Raw genomic sequence first — 21,266 nt, 5'->3', positions numbered from 1 at the left:
GAAATAAATAAATAAATAAATAGTTAAATAAAAATAAATTATTTTTTAAAAGAAGATTACTATTTTAAAAAAGTAAAAAGACATTCTACAGAATGACAAAATATTTGCAAGTTATATGTATGTACAATAGGGATCTAGTTTCCAAACATACAACAAACAACAAAAAGAATCCAAATACAAAATGGACAAAGAAACATTTTTCCCAAAGATATTCACAGGGCCATCAAGCCCATGAAAAGATGCTCATTATCCTTAGTGACTAGGATTAAGATTAAGTTGGTTGTATTTCTATTCAAAACCACGGTAAGATACCACTTAGTGACACAGCGGAAATACACTGCAAAAAAAGAAACTGTATCCCACATGGCACATGTAGTTCAGATCCCTAGCCTGGTCAGTCTGAAACACTGAGCTCACATGGAAGTGCTGAAGATCTGACAGGCTAGAGCACTGGAGGAAGGGGATTGTGGTGTGACCAGACCCTCTGGAGGATGTATGTCTGTCTCTCGCTCTCATGCTTATGCTCTATCAATAATAAAGAAAAATATTTTTAAAAAGATACCACTTTAACCCACAAGAATGGTTATAATTAAAACAACAAAGAAACAGAAAATATCACATTGATGAGAATGTAGAAAAATTGGAACCCTTATACATTATTGATGGCAATGTAAAATGATGCAGCCACTGTGGCAAACAATTTTGACAGTTCCTCAGAAGGTTAAACAGAATTCAAGAATTCCACTCCTAGATATATATACCCAAAAGAACTGAACACAGGTACTCAAATAAATACTGATATATGAATATTTGTAACAGCTCTATTCGTGAAGTAGTCCAAAGCTGGAAACAAAACAAAATGTCCATCAGTAGATGAGTATATAAGCAAATTGTGTTATATTCATGTAATAAAATATTATTTAGACCTAAAAAAGGAATGCAATACTTATTCATGTTGCAGTGTGAATGATCTTCAAAAACGTTATGTTGGGACTAGCAGATGGCATGATGTTTATGTTTCTGGACTCCCAAATAGTCGACTAAGTTTGAGTCCTGGACCTAGTGGCTTGAAACTCACGCTGGGCACATGTGCATGCGTGCCCAAAATCTCGAGAGGAGAATGGAGGAGAAGAGATTGTGGAGTGGCCATCCCTCCGGGGGTGATTACTCACTTTCTCTGTCTCTCCAGCAAGTGTACACACCCAATAACAAAATCTCTCTTTAAAAAAAAAAGTTAAATCAAAGAAGCCAGACAGAGGTCATTTGTTTTATAATTCCATTTATATGAAATACTCAGAATAGGTAAATCTATAGAGAGAGCAGATTTTGTTGGCCCAGCCTGGTGACACAGTTAGTAGCAAAGCAAAGCTACATGCTTGAAGCCACATGGCTGACCCAAGTTTGGATCCCTAGTCAGCTTGAAAACACATGGGCACATATACGTATTGCCAAGATCCTGCAGAGCTATAAGGCTATGGGAAGGGAATTGTGGCATGATGAGATCCTGTTAAAGGTATTTTTACCTCCCCACTTCTCATGCACATGCACTATCATGAATAAAATTAACATAAAACAATTTTTTTCTCATGCAGATTGTGGTTACCAGGGACTGGAGGAGAGTAGAATGGAAGGGATGCTTACTATATATAGGCTGTCCTTTAGGGGTGATGAAAATGATGATTGTGCAATATTATGAATGTACTCGGTGCAACCAATTGAAAATAAATGGTTAATTTTATGTTATTTAAATTCCACCTCAAATTTTTCAAAACTCCAAAAGTCACTTAAATGATAGGGGTTTTGGTTTGGTTTTGTTTTTATAAAGACACTTCTCGAGACCAGCAGATGGCATAATGGCTACGTTGCTGGACTCCCATGTAGTTGACTGCAGTTCGAGTCCCGGACATGGTGGCTTAAACTCACGCCGGGCATGTGTGCATGCGTGCCCAAAGTCCCAAGAGGAGAATGGAGGAGAAGGGATTGCGGTGTGGCCATCCCCCTGGGGGGATGATTTCTAGCTTTCTTTCTCTCTCTCTCTCTTTCTGGCGAGCGCACGTGCCCTATAGCAAAAACCTCTCCAAAAAAAAAAAAAATGACACTTCTCAAAATCCTTCCTTAGCCTACAGAGTTGCTGGGATCACTGTCATGCACTGTGATGTTTGGCCTTGAAAGTTTTTGTTTTGTTTTGGTTTGGTTTTTTACTATTAATCAGCAGGCTCATATTGTCGTGAAAGCCTTCAAGCAAAGGCTGGATTAGAATGGAGGCAGGGAACTGGGCTACCGTGGCTACAGTTAGCTATGGCTTATTTCTCATTATTTTACTGAAAATCAGTGACTGAAAGGACATCTACCAAGAACATCGAAATACCAGCAGAAGGTATTAAATACATGGTAGGAGGATAATTAATATATAAGGAATTTCAGCTCTTTTTACTTGAGAACATCCTCGCAGTGTATTCAACACCCTTCAAACCCATTGAGGTTGTCTTTCCCTCTATTTTCAAGTCAATGTGATCTTTTTTTCATCTTCATTGCCAGAAATCTTAAGAGTCAAATTCTGGCAAATACTCCTCATTTGCTTTATGATAGGGTCACAGGGTTACTTAAGATTGCTGAATCTAGATTTCAGTGAGGTGCTTGATAGAGTCATGATACATACCTCAGGGCTCTCTCCTCAGCCAGGGCATTCTAATGGTTTGTTCCTTGTTTGTTTTGTAAGCATATGTTTGATTCCTAGACATTAGGAAGACTAACAAATGTATTGGTTGACAGACTCAGAATCTGAAAAAGATAGGAATGGATTATTGTGGGCCAAATACAACAAGATGAATTCTATCAGTGATAACTACTACCCTCAGGATCAGAAAACACAAGCTGAACAAATAAAACATTGGTACTTAATAACAGCATTTTGCAACAAAGTGAAGAGCCATGGGGTATGTTCATTCTTACCCCTTCAATATGAGCTACCACCAATGATTGTTTCCGTGTAGTATCGAAGACTGCTCCACACTATTCAAGCAACATCTTGAAAATTATTCCATTTTATAAGAGACCTCAACAAACTCAATCCAGTGGAGTGCCAGGGATGATGAGAGGGACTCTCAAACCCATGTTATGCAATACAAGAGAAAAGGTCAGGAACAACTAGTCTTCATATAATGAAAGGTACTCAAAAAGAAAAGGAAAAAGCCCAATCAGCAGGCTCATATTGTCGTGAAAGCCTTCAAGCAAAGGCTGGATGACCCTTTTTCAAAAATGTCTATTTTTTTAAATTATTTTATTTAACTTTTTTTTATTTTTATTTACTTAATTTGACCAGAGAGGGACAGAGCAAGAGAGAATGAGAGGGAAAGTGAGAAAGCAAGCCACCAGGTCTGGGACTTAAACCGTGGTTGGTTTCATGGGAGTCCAGTGCCCTTAACACCATGCCACCTGCCAGCCCCCCAAAATTTCTTGATTGGAGGTGGCAGTAAAGTCCTTTATCCCTGAGATCATGTGGAGTTACATAATTATTAAAAAGCAAGCTATGTGAGGGCTGGGAAAAAAATATATAAAAACAAACAGGTGGGGCCGGCAGGTAGCATGGTAGTTGTGCTGAACTCCCACATGGATGACTTTGGTTCGAGTCCTGGACCTGGTGGCTTGCTTTCTCACTTTCCCTTTCTCTCTCTTTCTCTGTTTCTGGTCAAATTAAAAAAATAATAATAACAAATAATTTAATTTTAAAAAGAAAACATAGGCTGGAGGGCAAGCTGGTGGTGTAGTGATTAAGGCACTGGAATCCCACATGGCTGACTACAGTTTGAATCCCAGACCTGGCTACTTGAAACTCATGCTGGGTGTGTGTGTGTGTGTGTGTATGTGTATGCATGCATGCCCAAAGTCCCATGAGGAGAATGGAGGAGAAGAGATCGCAGTGTAGCTGTTCCCCTTGGAGGGCAATTTCTCACTTTTTCTCTATCCATCTCTCTCTCTCCAGCAAGCATACATGCTCTATAGCAAAAATCTCTCCAAAAAGAAAACATAGGCTGAAACTAATAGTCTAACTGAACTTTAAGAGTACTTACTGGGTGCTTCCTAATCCCAAGAAATTGCTGAAGGTACTGTAAGTAATTCGAAAGTGATGAAATCTTCAAGTTTGGGTCAGTATCTGCAGGAAGGTAACTTGTTTCCTTGGCCTTGTTTTATAGTCTAGTCTACTGAGGCAAGATCTAGGGCTTGGGAGCCCAGCACAGCTGTCTTCTTCAGGAAAACCTGGGACACCATACTATTCATTCTCTGCCACAAGTTCCAGGAGAAGACCACTCCATGACTCTGCAACACTTGGTGGTGAGTGTATCACAACAAACTGTATCCCATATATATTTCTCCTTTTTTCTTTTTTCCCTTAGTCTGTACTTCTGGGTGTGCTTTTAATTTGGAGAATTTAGTTTCTTAGGTATCATGTTGATGCCAGGGCTTATCTGCCCAAAAATAATACATTAATTATGTATTTGATTAGTGAAATTATCAAAATTCTTACTTTTATAAACACAATGCTTTGTGGTTTTAAAATTTTTATTTATTTATTTATTTGTTTGCTTATTTTAGGTTTTTGCTATAGGGCACATGCATCCACCAGAGAGAGAGAGAAAGTGAGAAATCACTTTCCCAGGGGATGGCCATACCACAGTCCCTTCTTCTCTATTCTCCACTTGATATTTTGGGCATGCAAGCAGAGGTAGCTTGTCCATGTGGTTTTCAAGTCTCCAGGTCTGGGGCTTGAACCATGGTCAGCAATGTGGGAGTCCAGCGCCTTAACCACCACTCCTAAACATGTTGTGTTGTTTTGTTTTAGAGAGGTTTTTGCTATAGAACGCATGTGCTTGCCAAAGAGAGAGAAACAGAAAACGAGAAATCACCCCCCATGGGTGATGACCACGTTTTAATCCCTTTTCCTCCAATCACCCCTTGGAATTTTTGGGCACGCATGCACATGTGCCCGACCTGAGTCTTAAGCCACTGGGTCCAGGACTTAAACTACAGCAGATTATGCAGTACCCGTTACGCTATTGACTGGTCCTTCCTAAACACATTGTTTTTTTTATTAACGGTTTAGCCCCCGAGTAATTTGGGATGATTTTTCAATTTTCAAGACATAATTTCAACCAGTTTCAAACAACCAATGTAATACCTGGTTGGTTCTTTGATACGTAGAACTAAATAGTGCAAAAAAGGGCTTAAATAGATTTTCATTAGAATTTTATGTTCTAATATTAACATCTTATTTTGGATCAAAATTGATTTAACACTGAATAGATTACAAAGTGGTTTGATATATATTCTCACCCTATCAATTCAGTAGTCCTGCTAGTCAATGGTTATAATCCTAAATTTAACATAACAACTGAGGCTTAAAAGAAGACACATTTAGGGCCAGTCTGTAGCCTGGTGGCTAAGGCACCTGGATCCCACATGGCTGACTACATGGTTCGAATCTCAGACCCAGCAGCTTGAGAAAAGGTTAGGTATGTGTACACATACAGTCAAAAATCCCAAGAGGAGGGCGAAATGGATAAAAGGGATTGCAGAGAGATTGTGCCTCATGGGGAGTACTTTCTCACATGCCCCCCACCGTCATCCCATGACCATATATCCACACTGCAAATTTTTTTAAAAAGAGGACACATTTATATGCTTAGTAGGTGGTTTATCTGAGATAAAATTTTAAGATTTTTCTCATAGGAAATCCAGTGTTCTTTGTATATTAATTGCTCTACTCCCCATTTTTAATATTGAGGCAAATTGAACCAGCAGGTATGGCATGGTTGTTGAGCCACTCGACTCCCACATGGCCCACCACTGCTTCAGTTCGGGACCTGGTGGCTTGCTTTCTCACTTTTCCTCTCTCCCTGTCTATCTCTGGTCAGCACACATGCCTTATAGCAAATTTAAAAATAATAACAGGACCAGCAGATGGCGTAATGGCTAATGTCACTGGACTCCCACGAGGTTCACCACGGTTCAAGTCCTGGACCTAGCAGCTTAGAACTCACACCAGACACATGTGCATATGTGCTCAAAACCCTGAGAGGAGAGGCCCAGCAGGTGGCATGGTGGATAAGGTTGTTGGACTCACATATGGCCGAAGGTGGCTCAAGTTCTGGACCTGGCAGCTTGCTTTCTCACTTTCCCTCTCTCTCACTCTATCCCTCTCTGGTCAAATGAAAATAAATAAATAAAGCTAAATAAAATCATTCTTAAAAAAAAAAAGAAAAAAAAAAAATCCTGAGAAGAGATTGGAGGAGAAGGAATTGTGATGTGACCATTTCCCCTGGGGAGTGATTTCTCACTTTCTGTCTCTCTGTCTTCTCCCATGAGCACAAATGCACTGGAACAAAAAAATCTCTCTCAAAAAAATAATAATAATAATAATTAAGTAAGTAAGTAATTCTTTTTAAATGCTTTTTTTTTTCTTTTTTTTTGGAGAGATTTTCACTGTAGGGCGCGTGCGCTCGCCAGACAGACAGAGAGAGACATAGAGACAGAAAGCGAGAAATCACCCCCCAGGGGGGATGGTCACGCCGCAATCCCTTCTCCTCCATTCTCCTCCCGGGATCTTGGGCACGCACGCACACGCACCCGGCGTGAGTTTTAAGCCACCGGGTCCGGGACACGAACCGCGGTCAACTACGTGGGAGTCCAGCGACATAGCCATTATGCTAACTGCTGGTTCCCTTAAATGCTTTTAAAAAACAAAGTAAAATTGAAAATTAAAGTAAAATAATGTAACAAAATTGAACAGAAGGTATGCAGTTGAGTACCATAAAGTACCTTCACGATGTTGTATAGTAATAACCCCTATGTAGTTCCAAAACATTACCTCAAAAATAAACCCCATACATATTAAACATTCAGAAGCCGTTTTTCTCTTTTTAGCTTCTTTCGTTTATGCCTTTTTTTCCCCTTTTATGTCTTATACAAAGCTTAACCAGGCCCATCTGTTTTGCATTGCTACCTCAGGTATTCTGACAGCTTATCTGATTTGTGTAAAAATATCAGAAATTTTGGTGATTCCCACTAGAGTTTAAAAAAAAATTAAAGTTGTAAAACATGTTTATGTAAAAGTTAGGCCAGCTTCTAAAGTCCACCTAAAGAAAGTATCTCCTACTTATTATCACATGGAAATGTATTGACTGCCTCAAATGTTGTACCTGCCTTCTGTTAAACCTGTATTTTGGTGAGCTAGTCCTAGTCTCTGGATCTGCAGTATGCTAGGGGGTACAGAAGAGCTCAATGAATGAGGGAGTCGCACGTTCAGCATGGAGAACTCTGATTAGATGTGCCACTTCTTGGTATTAGGAGCGCTCTAGTGTGCGTACTGCTAGAGTCGTCCCAGGTGATTTAGACCAGTGTACTTTTTTTTTAATTACTTATTTAATTTTATTTATTCATTCGTTTATTTTAATTTGACCAGAGAGAGAGAGAAAGCAAGCCACCAGGTCCAGGACTCGAACTGCAGTCAGTCATAATGGAGTGTCCAGCACCTTAATCACTATACCACCTGCTGGTCCCCCCAGTGTACCTTTTGTTATTAAAGAAATGATAAAATGCATTTCACCATCTCTACTTTTATTTCCTACCTAATGAGTTGTCAAGGTAGAAGCATTCGTTTGAATCTGGTTGTGTCAATGTCACTGTCGAAAACCATCTTGTTAATATGCTAGGGGAGGGACCAGCAGATGGCATAATGGTTACATCACTGGATTCGCACATCGTCAACCCCAGACCCAGTGACTTAAAACATACCAGGCATGTGTGTGTGCATGCCCAAGATTACGAGAGGCGAATGGAGGAGAAGGGATTGTGGTGTGGCCATTCCTTCTGGGGGATGATTTCTCACTTTCTGTCTCTCCAGTGAGTCCATACACCCTATAGCAAAAATCTATCCATAATAATAACAATAATATGCTAGGGAAGGACATACTGTGATAAAAAGTACTAATAAATAGATCAATCTACTGTTACTAAAAGTTGGGGGGAAATTAACTACTGAAATAACTTGGAGAGGGGGGATAGATTTTGTACAAATGCAGATTTTTAAATTTGAGTTTTCCAGACCAGCAGATAGCGTGGTGGTTAAGATGCTGGATTCTTACATGGCAGGCCACTGTTGAAGTCCTGGACCTGGCAGCTTGAAAATCACAACAAATACATAGATAAATAAATAAATACATGTTTTGGGAGCCAGCAGGTAGCATAGCAGTTAAGGTGCTGGACTCCCACGTGATCAACTCTGGTTCAAGTTCCCAGACCCAGCAGCTTGAAATTCGTGCTGAGGACATGTATGTGTGTGCCCAGGATCCTGAGAGGAGAATGTAGGAGAAGGCATTACAGCTTGACCATCCCTCCTGGTAGGGTGATTTCTCCCATTCTGTCTTTCTGTCTCTCCAGTGAGCACAGGCACCCTACTGTAAAAGTCTCTCAAAATAAATAAACAAGTATTCTTTGTAAATCACGTTTTCTGTCAATTAAAGCATCTATTGTCTTCATTTTCATCTTGATTGTGATGATAGATACTGTTGATTATCCCTATGCAGTTATGGTGTTATCCTCACCATTTCTTTTTTTCTTTAATTATTTATTTAATTTTATTTATTACTATTTTTCAATTAAACCAAAATAAGGGGGAGGGGAAAGGAGAAAGCAAGCCACCAGGTCCAGGACTCAAACTGCAGTCTGGCATGTGGGAGTCCAATGCTTTAACCACACCACCATATACTGGCCCCACACATCTTTCTTCTTAATTTATTTCTTCCATGAAAGAGAGAGAGAGAAAGACAAGCATTCCTAAGGGGGGGGGTCTTCGTGCCACAGTTCATCTCCATTTTCAGCTGGTCTGGATTACAGGTGCACCCATGCACCTGGTATGACGGGTAGGTTCTAGACTGCAAAATGCAGGACCTTTGCCTTGTGGATCCAGTGCGTTTTCACTGCCCCAGCATCAGGGCCACATATTACATCTGTAGAGAAACCCTCTTGAGGTTGCATGTTAAATTCATTTAATTTCTTGCTTTCTGTCTCTGTCTCTACAGCAAGTACATGCACCCTGTAGCAAAAAAACTCTCTAAAAAAATTAAAAATAGTTCAAGAACAGTATTTAATGATCCAATATATAATTATTTTGCTCCTCATTTTAATAAAAACCTAATGATAATGGCTAAAATTTATTTAATGTCATGCTCTGTTTAGGCACCGCCCTGAGCATCTTCCATGTATTGTACCATACGTGACATATATAAAAATAATTGTTATCCCCACTTGACAGGTGAAGTGACTAAATGTCGAAGAGGGGCTGGAAGGTGGTGTGGCAGTCAAGTGTGGTACTCTGAGGCTGGCCCACGTGGGAGGGCTCTGAGTTAGCGTTTGGAAGAGCACATGAGTGCCTAAGGGCCACATCTGGCTGAAGTTAGGTAGAGGTGGATTGCGGGTGTCAGGATGCTGTTGGAGGTGCTGTCTTTTTTCTCTCACTTATGGAAGAAAAACTTAAAACAAAAAAATCCCAAAAAAGTTAAGTAATGCTCTAACTCACATAGCTACTGTATAATCAAGCCAAGATTCACACCCAGCAGTTTACTCCCTTTTATTTTTAAGAATTATTTTATTAAAATTTGTTTGTTTTATTTGACCAGAGAGGGATGGAATAAGAGAGAAAGAGAAAATGAGAAAGCAAGCCACAAGGTCCAGGATTCGAACTGCTGTCAGCCATATGGGAGTCCAGCACCCTTAACCACCACACCACCTGCAACCTCTGCCAGTTTAATCTCTTAACTGCTAAACTTCACAGCCTACCAAATATGAACTGTGAATCTCAGGCACATGACTTTTTTTTTTTTAGAGATTTTTTTGCTCTAGGGTACATGAGAGACAGAAAGCCAGAAATCATCCCCCTGGGGGGATGGCCATGCTGCAATCCCTTCTCCATTCTCCTCTTGGGATCTTGAGCACACACAGACACACCCCTGGAGTCATAGTTTTAAGCCACTGGATCCAGGACTCGAACCATGGCTGACTGTGTGGGATTCTAACAACATAGCCATTATGTCGTCTGCTGGTCCTGGCATATGACTTTAAATCAAGTGTTTTGTATGTAGCTGTGCAAAAGAATTTTTTTTTTTTAATGTATGTATGTGGCAGGGAAACACTTGCCTAAATAAGTAGCAGCATCTTCTCAGGCTCCAAACTGACTGTGCAGTTGGAGGTTGTAGCATACAGAGAGTGGCTTTTGCTCAAGAGATGCTGTTATTCAAGAGATGCTGTTTTAATTATGGGGATTTGGGCTCTAGAAAAGCCTCAAAGAGAACAAAGATTTTACCTTTAAGTTTTAGAAATAGAGTAGCCAGATGTTATCTTTGGGACTTCTGTTTTAAAGAAATATAGGCTGCCTTGGTATGGGATTATATATACTAATAAACGCTTTTTCCTTTTCTTACTGTATAAAATTTTCCACATGCTTCTTATAAAGTTTTTTTTTTTAGCATCCTCCATAGATTCTCACTATAAAAAATTCTAGTCCAAATTTAATGGGTTCATTCTTTACTAAACTGCATGTTTTACTGTATATCATTTATGACATAAGATAATACTGTGCTTAATTCTCATTTTTACAGTTTCAAAAATATTATACTTTACATCAGCCTTCTTATGTTTTCTGTCTTTATAATAGCGAACATCTCTGAAAACCCTGAATTTGATTCATGATTTGTGTAAGATTAGAAAGCTGTGTTTATTGCTTTATTTTACATTTGATAAGATGGACAAGTTTTAGATTTTACAGGTAAGTAAAATTAAAATACCAAATGAGGCTGGTTAGGCAAATGATGCTCATATTTTCATTTATATTGATAGATTATATCTCAGAAAGTAATGTGTTTTATGTAGTTACTTTCTGGAAATAAATATATACATTAAAAGACAAATTGTACAATAATTAGTGCCGAAGTTGAAGGGATTTGTTTGTTGGTTGGTTGGCTGTTTTTTTGTTTTGTTTTGTTTTGTTTTGTTTTTTTAATTGCCAAGAGAGTGCTTATAATCTCCATAGAGAGCACCCTGCCCCAACTGGGCCTGGTCATACCACAATCCTTTTTCTTCCACTTCTCGAACTAGTTAGATTTTGGATGTGAACCCTTGGTTACGTCCAAATCTGAAATCTGGCTCCCTTAGCCACTGTGCTTCAGGGTTGACCCCTGAGTATTACATTTTAACCACACATCATTAAAGTATTACTGAACACTGGAGGACATTGTGTTATGTCCGTGCACATATTTAATAGTTTATGTAGCATATCTTGCCATTATTTCATTTTTATGCCTTAAATTTATTTCAGATTTTTAGCATTCTAAATTTTACCGTAGCATTAGCATTCAGTGTTTAAATGCCTTTTTTTAAACCAAATTTCCTTTTCTTTCTTTTTTGTTTTTAATTTGCTATAGGACATGTGCACTTGTCAGAGATAGAGACAGAGACAGAGAGAAAGCACCTCTCAGGGCGGGTGACCAAACCATAGTCCCTACTCCTTTATTCTCCTCTCAGGATTTTGAGCACATGCATGCACACACCAGGCATGTTTAAGACACCAGGTCCAGGACTCACACCGCACAGTTGGCCATCTGGGATCCAGCTACCTTAACCAGCACTCCGCTGGCTGACCCTAAATCTATTTTTGGTGTGATGCAGACGTTAAATTTGTACTTCTGTTAAGGAGTCATATTATTAACATGACCTATTGGTGCCAGATGTCCCTCTGCAAATGAAACTTAGATAAATGTTATAAAGTGCCTGGGATAGCCCCTGACACATATCAGGTTCTTAAGAAACCTTAATACCCTTCACCAGAATTCAGTGGTTATTGGTTTGTTGTTGTCTTTATTTGGCTTCTTTGCCAAATATCCCCCCAGACTTACAGGATGTGTGTTTCAGAAGCTATTACTTTATTAGGAGGACCTGTTTTACACTGCAGCTAGTTAAAAGGAATGAGGTCCCATTTTTCTGTACCTCTGTTTACTCATTATTGGAAAACAACAGTAGGTACTAGGGGGAGCATATTTCCTGTTCATTTGAAGCTCATTTTTTTTAATATAGTGTACCGATGAAATATATTATTTTTCATGTGCAGATCCTTTGCAAGCAAAGAAAGTCAGAAAGGTGCCTCCTGGTTTGCCTTCTTCTGTAAGTACCCATTTTTTTGACTTGCTGGTAAACAAACTGATCTTAAGTATTGAGTATTTACTTGCTGTAAGGATAATATGTAATTGCTACCAAGGAGCATACTCAGCATAGTAACTGCTCACTGCTTGATGAAATTGTTGATTGAGATAAAATCCACATTTAATATTAGGGTTTTAGATTTCTCGGCAATGATTTGTAGCTTACTCATGTGCTTTTACTCCATGTTCCTGTCATTTGAATTCCCCTCTTGGGAAAAGGACTAGGCCGGTGGCTGTCAAAGAAGATCTTCTGTACAGGTCTTTTGATGTTTAATTAGTCATTATGTTGCTGAACAGGAGGACAGACAGAGATTAATAGCTGAGAATCTTAGAAATTTACATTTGTAATAATCCCAATGGAGCTAAAGACATTAAGATTCGAGGACATGTTCAGCTCAGCTTGCCTCAGTAGGACTGAGGTTATTAATATGCATAAATCACCAAGTCAGATGTTCATTGTGAAGCCCTTGTGGATTTTAAAGCCTTCATTAAGCCTTTCCTAACTTCAGCCTAGCATCAGGAAAGCTTTCAAGCAACTAGTTTGTTGATCCTTCTTTGCTCAAAAAAATGTATCCTTTGAGAATAAAGGAGTTTGATGAAGGAAGTTGGAAAGGTTTAGTGGAACAATCATTAATGACCATGATAATCTAATACTGTACGGTGTTTGTGCTGTTAAATATATTTTATTCTTTAAAGGAGCATAAGTATTTGTAAATGAACCTACATCATAAATCCACCTACAATTTAAAATCCCTGGTTCAAGGAAGGAAGATTTTCCCCCCCTCCCTTTGCTTAGAACAAATGGGAGTGAGGCTGTTGGATTGAGGCCCTGGTGCCTTGTAGGGTACATCTCTTTGTTGTGTAAATGGATGTTGGGCTTTTATTTGGCAGTACTTAACACATGGGCGCAGGTGCTGCCAGATGAGTCACAGCTCATCGAAGTATAGGCTGAATGGAATATCTGGCTTGGCAAGTAGTAATCTAGAAGGAGCAGCATGGTCTGAGTTTGTTATTTTTTATTAAGGCTAAAGTAGAGATAGCATCTTTTTGGTTGTTTGCCTGCCTTCCTTTCGCATGTTCCTCCCCCGCCTTCTCCTTCCTTGTGATACATGAAAAGTCGAATTTGAAATCCTCTTTGAAACTCACTTCCAGATGGATCTCAGTTTTATGCAGCCGAGGGCAGCTGTGCTCTGAACCTGCAGCCTACCTGGAAGGTTGGATTGCAGCTGCAGGCATTCTTAAAAGCTTTTGCTTGCCTAAGCACTTGGGCCCACTAGAGGCTGAATAGCTGCTTGATAAACAAAATGAACACAATGCCTCAAATCATTATTCCTGAAGACAGGAATTTTTTTTTTTTCAGCAGCAGCTAAAAATAGTTAGGCAATTTACATTTTAACAGTTGTGTGCTAGGCAGGGGTAGGTGGCTCAACGGTTTAACAGATGATTTCTGTTAGACTAAAAAATATTAAAACTGACAAACCTGCTAAAACATGTAACTCTAATTTCCTTGTAATTTTGTACTATAATTTTATGAAAGTAATAAATTACATGTAATACATAATAGAACTGAAATTTTAAAAACAGATCAATAAATAAATTCATCTCATATCTTCTTAACCTGAAATTAATTTTAAGTAACAATATGTTTTCAGTATTACTTAATCCTTTGAAGTTTAAAGCAGAAGAACAGAATGGACAGAACAACCTGGAAAAGAGAGCAGACACTGGGGGTCACTAGTGTTCTTTACAGTCCTACTCATAACAGCACTCACTGCTTAGAAGTAATTCTCTCTGTGTTGTCTCAGGCATCCAGGATGAGAGAGCCGCACAGAGTGGGAAAACCACGGAATTCTGCTGAAACTTTGATTTCTTTGATAACCTTTAGAAAATTTTGCAGGCCTACTTATGTATTTTATTTTACTAGCCACCTTAGTACATATTGAATATATTTAAGGATACAAAAATCATAAATTTATTTTCATTAACTGAAATTAGATATGTTGAAACCCCTCTTTTTTTTCCCTTAGGTTTTTGCCATAGGGTGCATGTATCTGGCTTGCTGGAGAGAGAGGGGAAGTGAGAAATCACCACCCAGGGAGGATGGCCACACGACAGTTCTTCCTCTAACATTCTTCTCTTGGAGTTTTGGAAGTGCTTGTGCACACACACACCAGCATGATATTCAGTCTGTCAGGTCTTGGACCCAGACCACAGTTAGCCATGTGGGAGTCCCGCGCTTTAACCACCACACCACTTGCTGGTCCTGAAATCCCAGACTTTTTTTGGGTTTTGAGAGGTTTATTTTTGCTATAGGGTGAATGTGCTCACCAGAAAGACAGAGACAGAGAGACAGAAAGCAAGAAATCACCCCTGGGGGGATGGCCATGCACAGTCCCTTCTCCATTCTCCTCTTGGGATTTTGGGCATGCACGCACACACGCCCGGTGTGAATTAAAGCCACCGGATCTGGGACTCAAACTTCAGTCAACTACGTGGGAGTCCAGCAGAATAGCTATTACGCTATCTCTTGGTTCCAATCCCAGACTTTTTAAAGAGGGAAAAAAAATTGAAGCAAGTCTCTGATAAATAATAGCAAAAAATAACTTCTGAGAACACTTATATTTAAATTGTTCACCTTCTCAGTATATAAACCAAACAGAAATCTAAAGTTGTGACTTTTAATTTGAATGCTTTTATTCAACATTATGAATGATAAATAAAAATGAAAACAGACTGTATACGAGGAGTCTTCAAAAAGTTCGTGGAAATACATATCAATAAAAACCTATGTGCTAACTATTGATTTCAATTTTCTTTTTTTTTTTTTTTTTTTTTTTGCCATAGAGTGCATGCACTTACCAGAGAGACACAGAGACAGAGTGAAGGAAAGTGAGAAAACACCCGTTGGAGAAATGACCATCCCACAATACCTTTTTGATTTCCTTCTTGGGATTTTGGGCATACACATGTGCCGAGTATGACTTTCAAGCCACCAGGTCTTGGACTCAAACCTTGGTTGACCATGTAAGAATCCAGCATCTTAGGGGACCAGCAGTTAGCGTAATGGCTATGTCGCTGGACTCCCACGTAGTCGACAGCGGTTCACGTGCTGGACCCGGTGGCTTGAACTCACACCAGGCACGTATGCATGCGTGCCCAAGATCCCGAGAGAAGAGGAGAATGGAGGAGAAGGGATTGCGGCATGACCATCCCCCCTGGGGGGTGATTTTTCGCTTTCTGTCTCTCTGTCTGTCTCTGTCTGGCGATTGCACGTGACCTGTAGCGAAAACCTCTCCCAAAAAAAATAAAGAATCCAGCATCTTAATCACCACACCACCTGCTGGCCCAATTTCAAATATGTTTGCATCAATATAAATTCATATTTTCATAGTGGTTTTTTCCACGAACTTTTTGAAATCTCTTGTATTTTAATTTAATAATCATTTGAATATCATTCTTCCCAAACCAAACTAGGAACTTGACAGGAACATTCAGATTTTAATAGTTTGTTTCCTGTTTAATCTTTATTTAATCATAAATATATAGTATATATTTACATAAATTTAATAAAGGTAACATTTATAAAATTTTTGTTACATTAAATAAAATTTATATATATATATTACCTTTACTAAAGAAATAGTGAAGAATTAGATTAGTTGTGCTGTTAATACTGCTACAAAAAATAGCAAGCAGGGTTGTTAAACATGCAAAGTCGGTAAATTTTTTTTTTTTTGAGAGTTTTTTCTTTTCGCTATAGGGCACATACATGCGCCAGAAAAACAGAGAGACAGACAGATAGAAAGCAAGAAATCACCCCCCCAGGAGGGATGGCCATACCGCAGTCCCTTCTCCTTCATTTTCCTCTCAGGACCTTGGGCACACACGCACACGTGCCTGGCGTGAGTTTTAAGCCACCGGGTCCGGGACACGAACCACGGTCGACTACATGGGAGTCCAGCGACATAGCCATTACTCCAACTGCTGGTTGCAAAGTCAGTAAATTTTTTGTTTGTTTGTTTGTTTTTTCTTTTTTTTTTTGGAGAGGTTTTTGCTATAGGGCGCGTGCGCTCGCCAGACAGACGGGGAGAGGCAGAGAGACAGGAAGCGAGAAATCACCCCCCAGGGGGGATGGCTATGCCTCAATCCTTTCTCCTCCATTCTCCTCTCGGGATCTTGGGCACACACGCACACGCACCCGGCGTGAGTTTAAGCCACCAGGTCCAGGTTGCGAACCGCAGTCAGCTATGTGGGAGTCCAGCAACATAGCTATTACGCTAACTGCTGGTCCCTAGTCAGTAAATATTTTGATATCATGAAAGCAAACCTCATCTCTTCTGTTCCTCACTACAGAATGACTGAATTGGTAACTTTTGTTTTGTTGAGGAAATTGCCGTGACAGTGTATTAAACATCATTATAGCATTGTGGTCAGTAAGGTTAAGGGAATGGTCTCAAATCTGCTTGACTTAGTTATTGATTGGTTGTATGACCTTAGACCAGTCAGCTTTTGGGAAGTTTGGAAAGGGAGATGTGAAGTTCTTTTCATATCTAAAAGATTTCTTTATGGTTTTAAAGCAGATATGCTCAGTACATAACCATGTCATTATGAGAATAATTTCTTCCTTTTTTTTTTTTTCTTCTGTTTTCAGGCTTTTCCCATAGGGTACACATTCTCACTGGAGAGACACAGAGAGAGGGAAACTGAGAAATTACTCCCCAGACTGGGTGGCTATGCCATAATCCTTGCTCCATTCTCCTCTCTGGATTTTGGGCACACACGCACATGGGCCTAGCATGAGTTTCACACTATTGGGTCCGAAACTTGAACCACAGTTGGCCACGTGGGACTCCAGTGCCACCATGCCACCAGCTGGCCCCTAGTTTGCTTTCTTCTAATGAAGAAAGGGTATTTTTATAAGCATATGAGATTTTCCGCTTCCTTCTCTAGACAGGTTGAAATATTGGACAAAGTGGACTTCTGTTACAATAACAATAGAATGATGCTTGCACAATGAGAATTAAAACATACAAACCCTGTCATTGCCTTAGAGAACTTACCATCTACTTTGAGAAATAAGCATTCATTGAATTAATAATTCTGCAGTGAGGCAAGTAAAGTTGCATTCCAAGTACTCTGCTAATGTAGAATAGGTAGAACTAATTTTGCCTTGGAAAGTACTCATAGCTTCAGGAGGAGTTGACATTTATGTTGTGTCTGGAAAGATGAGTAGCACTTCATCTGTTAGAGAAGAGGAGAATGGAACAGACAGGTAAAAGGCATGGAGATGTAATAAAGCAAATACATGTTCAAAAGTACACCATTATTAATGGAGCCAACAGATGGCGTGGTGGTTAAGGTGCTGGACTCCCACATGACTGACTGCAGTTCAAGTTCTGGACTGAAAGCTTGCTTGCTTGCTCGCTCTCTCTCCCCCTCACCCCCTGTTGTCCTTTCTGGTGAGTGTGTGTGCCCTGTAGCAACTTAAATAATAATAAATAAAATTAATAAATTCTTTTTTTAAAAAGTATCTGATGAAACTTTTGTAATTTTCCTATAGCAGACTGACTCTCCCACCCCAGAGAAGGATCAAAGAACACAGACATAGTCCAAATATGAAAAAGGATATGCTGTCATGGCCTCTACCCTGGGTAAAGGCCTCAAGTTCTGGTCAATAGGCAGTAGAAGATATTTGTGATTTTTTTTTTTTTAATTTGTCGTAGGGCACATGCTCTCACCAGGAAGAGAGAGAGAGAGAGACAGAGAAAGTGAGAAATCCACCCCCTCCCCACCCTTTTGGGGTGGTGGGAGATGGCCATCCTACAGTTCCTTCTCAATTCCGTTCTCTTCTCAGGATTTTGGGCACATACACCCAGTGTGTTTTTCAAGCCACCTGATCTAGGACTCATACTACACGTCAGTCATGGAAGATCCATTTGCTTTAATCACCACATCACTAACTGGCCCTGTATTTGTCATTGTTAAGGTTATCTGGAACTTTAAAAAAGCACAGGAGGGGGACCAGCAGTTAGCGTAATGGCTGTGTTGCTGGACTCCCACGTAGTCAACGTGGTTTGTGTCCTGGACCTGGTGGCTTAAACTCACACCGGGCACGTGTGTGTGCGTGCCCAAGATTCTGAGAGGAGAATGGAGGAGAAGGGATTGTGGCGTGTCTGTCCGCCCTGGGGGGTGATTTCTTGCTTTCTATCTCTCTGTCTCTCTCCCTCTCTGTCAGCGAGTGCACACGACCTATAGCAAAAACTTCTTTAAAAAAAAAGCACAGGAGGTACTCTGAGTTTGCTGGGCATTTTCCTTCCCTTTGAAGGTTCTGAGCCTTCTCTCCCTTTCTCTGAATACCAATTCTAATATTTGTTCTTTGTTTGTACTACAACTATTTTCATCTATATCCAAATTTTACTGAGGTATAAAGTTCAAGGGAACTTTGAGCACTGAGTAAGGATTGGGGGTGCTTCTTTTCCCACTAGTAATATATGGGGGGGTGATGGAAATATTCATAATGTATTTATTAACATCCTTTATAGCCTCAATGTCATCATTCTGTTAGCAGTGTAGGACTTCAGTTTGTGAGAAACTATGTTAACGATTACCTGTATCAGTTTAATTGTTAATCCTTGCCACAAAATTCTATAAGATAACTGATATCCTTTAGTTACAAATTTGTGAGGAGAGTGAGACTCAGAGACTGTAACTTGCCTAAAATCACACATAAAGCCAACCAACATCATAGCCTAATTTTTTTTTATTTAACTTTTAAAAATATTTATTTCAATTTGACCAGAGAGGGACAAAGGGGGGGGGGTGAGAAAGCAAGCCACCAGGTCTAGGACTTGAATCATAGTTGGCCATGTAGGAGCCCAGTACCCTTAACCCTCATGCCACCTGCCAGCCCTCCCTAATGTTTGCCTAATATATTTTAATATCAAAGACCATTTTCTTTTTATTTTGAGTATTGGAATATATTATGTATCTTTATTTACTCATAAAATGTCTTGTTTAGTATATTGAATTTTAGAGCATAGTTTTTTCAGATGGAATTTATTTTTTTCATTTTATTTTATTTTATACTTTCAATCACTGTATGTCACCACAGCTTGTCAAAAGAATTTTCCCAGGGCTGGCAGGTGGCATGGTGGTGTAGGAGAGTTCCGTTTTCACACAGCCTTGCCAGCACTTATCACTGTTTATTTTTTTAAATCTTAGCCATTCTGACTGGGGGGGTAGGTGGTATCTCATTGTGGTTTTAATTTGCATCTCCCTTATGAAAAGGGATGTTGAGCATTTCTTCATATGCTTTTTGGCTGTTCATATGTTTTTTTTTTTTTTTAGGGGTTTTTTTGCTATAGGGCGTGTGTGCTTTCCAGACGCAGAAAGAGAAATCACCTCCCCAGAGGGGATGGCCATGCCACAATCTTTTCTTCTCCATTCTCCTCTCTGGATGTTGGGTACGCACACACATGCACCCGGCATGACTTTAAGCCACTGGGTCTGGGACTCAAACTGCAGTCAGCTACATTGGAGTCCAGCGACAATAGCCATTATGCTAACTGCTGGTCCCCATATGTCTTCTTAGAGAGATATTTGTCATTTCTTTTACTGAGTATAACTTTCTTAACCTGATATAATCCCATTTGTCTATTTTTGGGATTATTGCCTATGCTTTAAAGGTCTTATTTAAGAAGTTTTTACTTACTCCAATGTCTCCATAAGTTTTCCCTGTGTTATCCGTAGTTTTATAGTTCTGTCTTTTTCTTATGTATGCTAATTGATATAAACCTTCCTGTTATGACTGCTTTCATTGTGTCCCATAGATTATGGAAATTTGTGCTCTCATTATCATTGGCTTCAATGAATCTTTTTATATCAGTCTTAGTTTCTTCAGTGTTGCAAAGTTATTCAAAAGTAGGTTGTTTAGTTTCTATATGTTTAAATCTTTGATCCATTTTGAGTTGATTTTTGTTAATGGTAAGAGATAGTGGTCCAGTTCCATCTTTTGGCAGGTGGATACCCAGTTTTTCAAGCACCATTTGCTAAAGAGATTCCCTTCCACACACTGGATTGCCTGGTGCCCTTCATCAAATATCAGTGAGTTATATGTTTGGAGTTTTTTCCCTAGGGTTTCTATTTCGTTCCATTGGTCCACATGCCTGTTTTTATGCCAGTACCATGCTGTTTTAATTATCACAGCTTTGTAATAGATTCTGGTGTCAAGGAGTGAGATACCTCTTACTCCACTCTTGTGCAGTACTACTTTGTCAATTTGGAGTTTTTTATGATTTCAGATGAATTTTGTGATTGTTTTTTCCATATCTGTGAAGAATGTTTCTGATCATTTGATTGAGATTGTGTTAAATTGGTAGATTAATTTGGGTAGAATTGACGGGTTGATTTTATTAATTCTTCCAATCTAGGAACATGAAATGTCTTTCCACTTTTTTGTGTCATTCTCAATTTCTCTTTTTAGTTTTTCACAGTTTTCCTTTTAGAGGTCTTTGACTTCTTTGGTTAGGCTTATTCCTAGATACTTTATTTCTTTTGTGGCGATTGTCAATGGAATTGCTTTCTTCAGTCCTACTTCAATCTGTTCGCTGTTGGTGTATAGAAATAGTATAGATTTTTGGAAACCAGCAGTTAGCGTAATGGCCATGTCGCTGGACTCCCACGTAGTCGACCACGGTTTGCATCCCAGACCCAGTGGCTTAAAACTCACGCCTGGTGCGTGTGCGTGTGTGCCCAAGATCCCGAGAGGAGAATGGAGGAAGGGATTGCGGTGTGACCATCCCCTCTGGGGGGTGATTTCTCGCTTTCTGTCTCTATGTCTCTCTCTCTGTCTGGCGAGCACACCCGCCCTATAGTGAAAACCTCTCAAAAAAAAAAAAAAAGAAAAGAAATAGTATAGATCTTTGTATGTTGATTTTGTATCCTACCACTTTATTCATGTATTCTAGGATTTTTTTGTTGTTGATCTTTCTGGTTTTCTATGTATATAATCATGTCATT

At 39.4% G+C, this 21,266-nt stretch overlaps 1 protein-coding gene across 8 annotated transcripts in view; it reads left to right on the top strand.

Annotated features, from left to right (window-relative positions):
* Nucleotides 1-21,266, top strand: part of TCF12 (transcription factor 12) — a 479,077-nt gene that overhangs the window by 346,518 nt on the left and 111,293 nt on the right. For all 8 annotated transcript variants that reach the window (XM_027766014.1, XM_014581899.2, XM_014581901.2 and 5 more), the window contains 2 exons: nt 4,194-4,332; nt 12,158-12,210. In XM_027766014.1, coding sequence (XP_027621815.1) covers nt 4,194-4,332; nt 12,158-12,210 — 192 coding nt within the window. The remainder of the gene's footprint in view (nt 1-4,193; nt 4,333-12,157; nt 12,211-21,266) is intronic.

This window comes from Tupaia chinensis, unplaced genomic scaffold (genome assembly GCF_000334495.1).
Source record: "Tupaia chinensis unplaced genomic scaffold, TupChi_1.0 Scaffold000063_1, whole genome shotgun sequence".
Classification (NCBI taxonomy): domain Eukaryota; kingdom Metazoa; phylum Chordata; class Mammalia; order Scandentia; family Tupaiidae; genus Tupaia; species Tupaia belangeri.
This window is presented reverse-complemented; position numbering and strand designations above follow the sequence as displayed.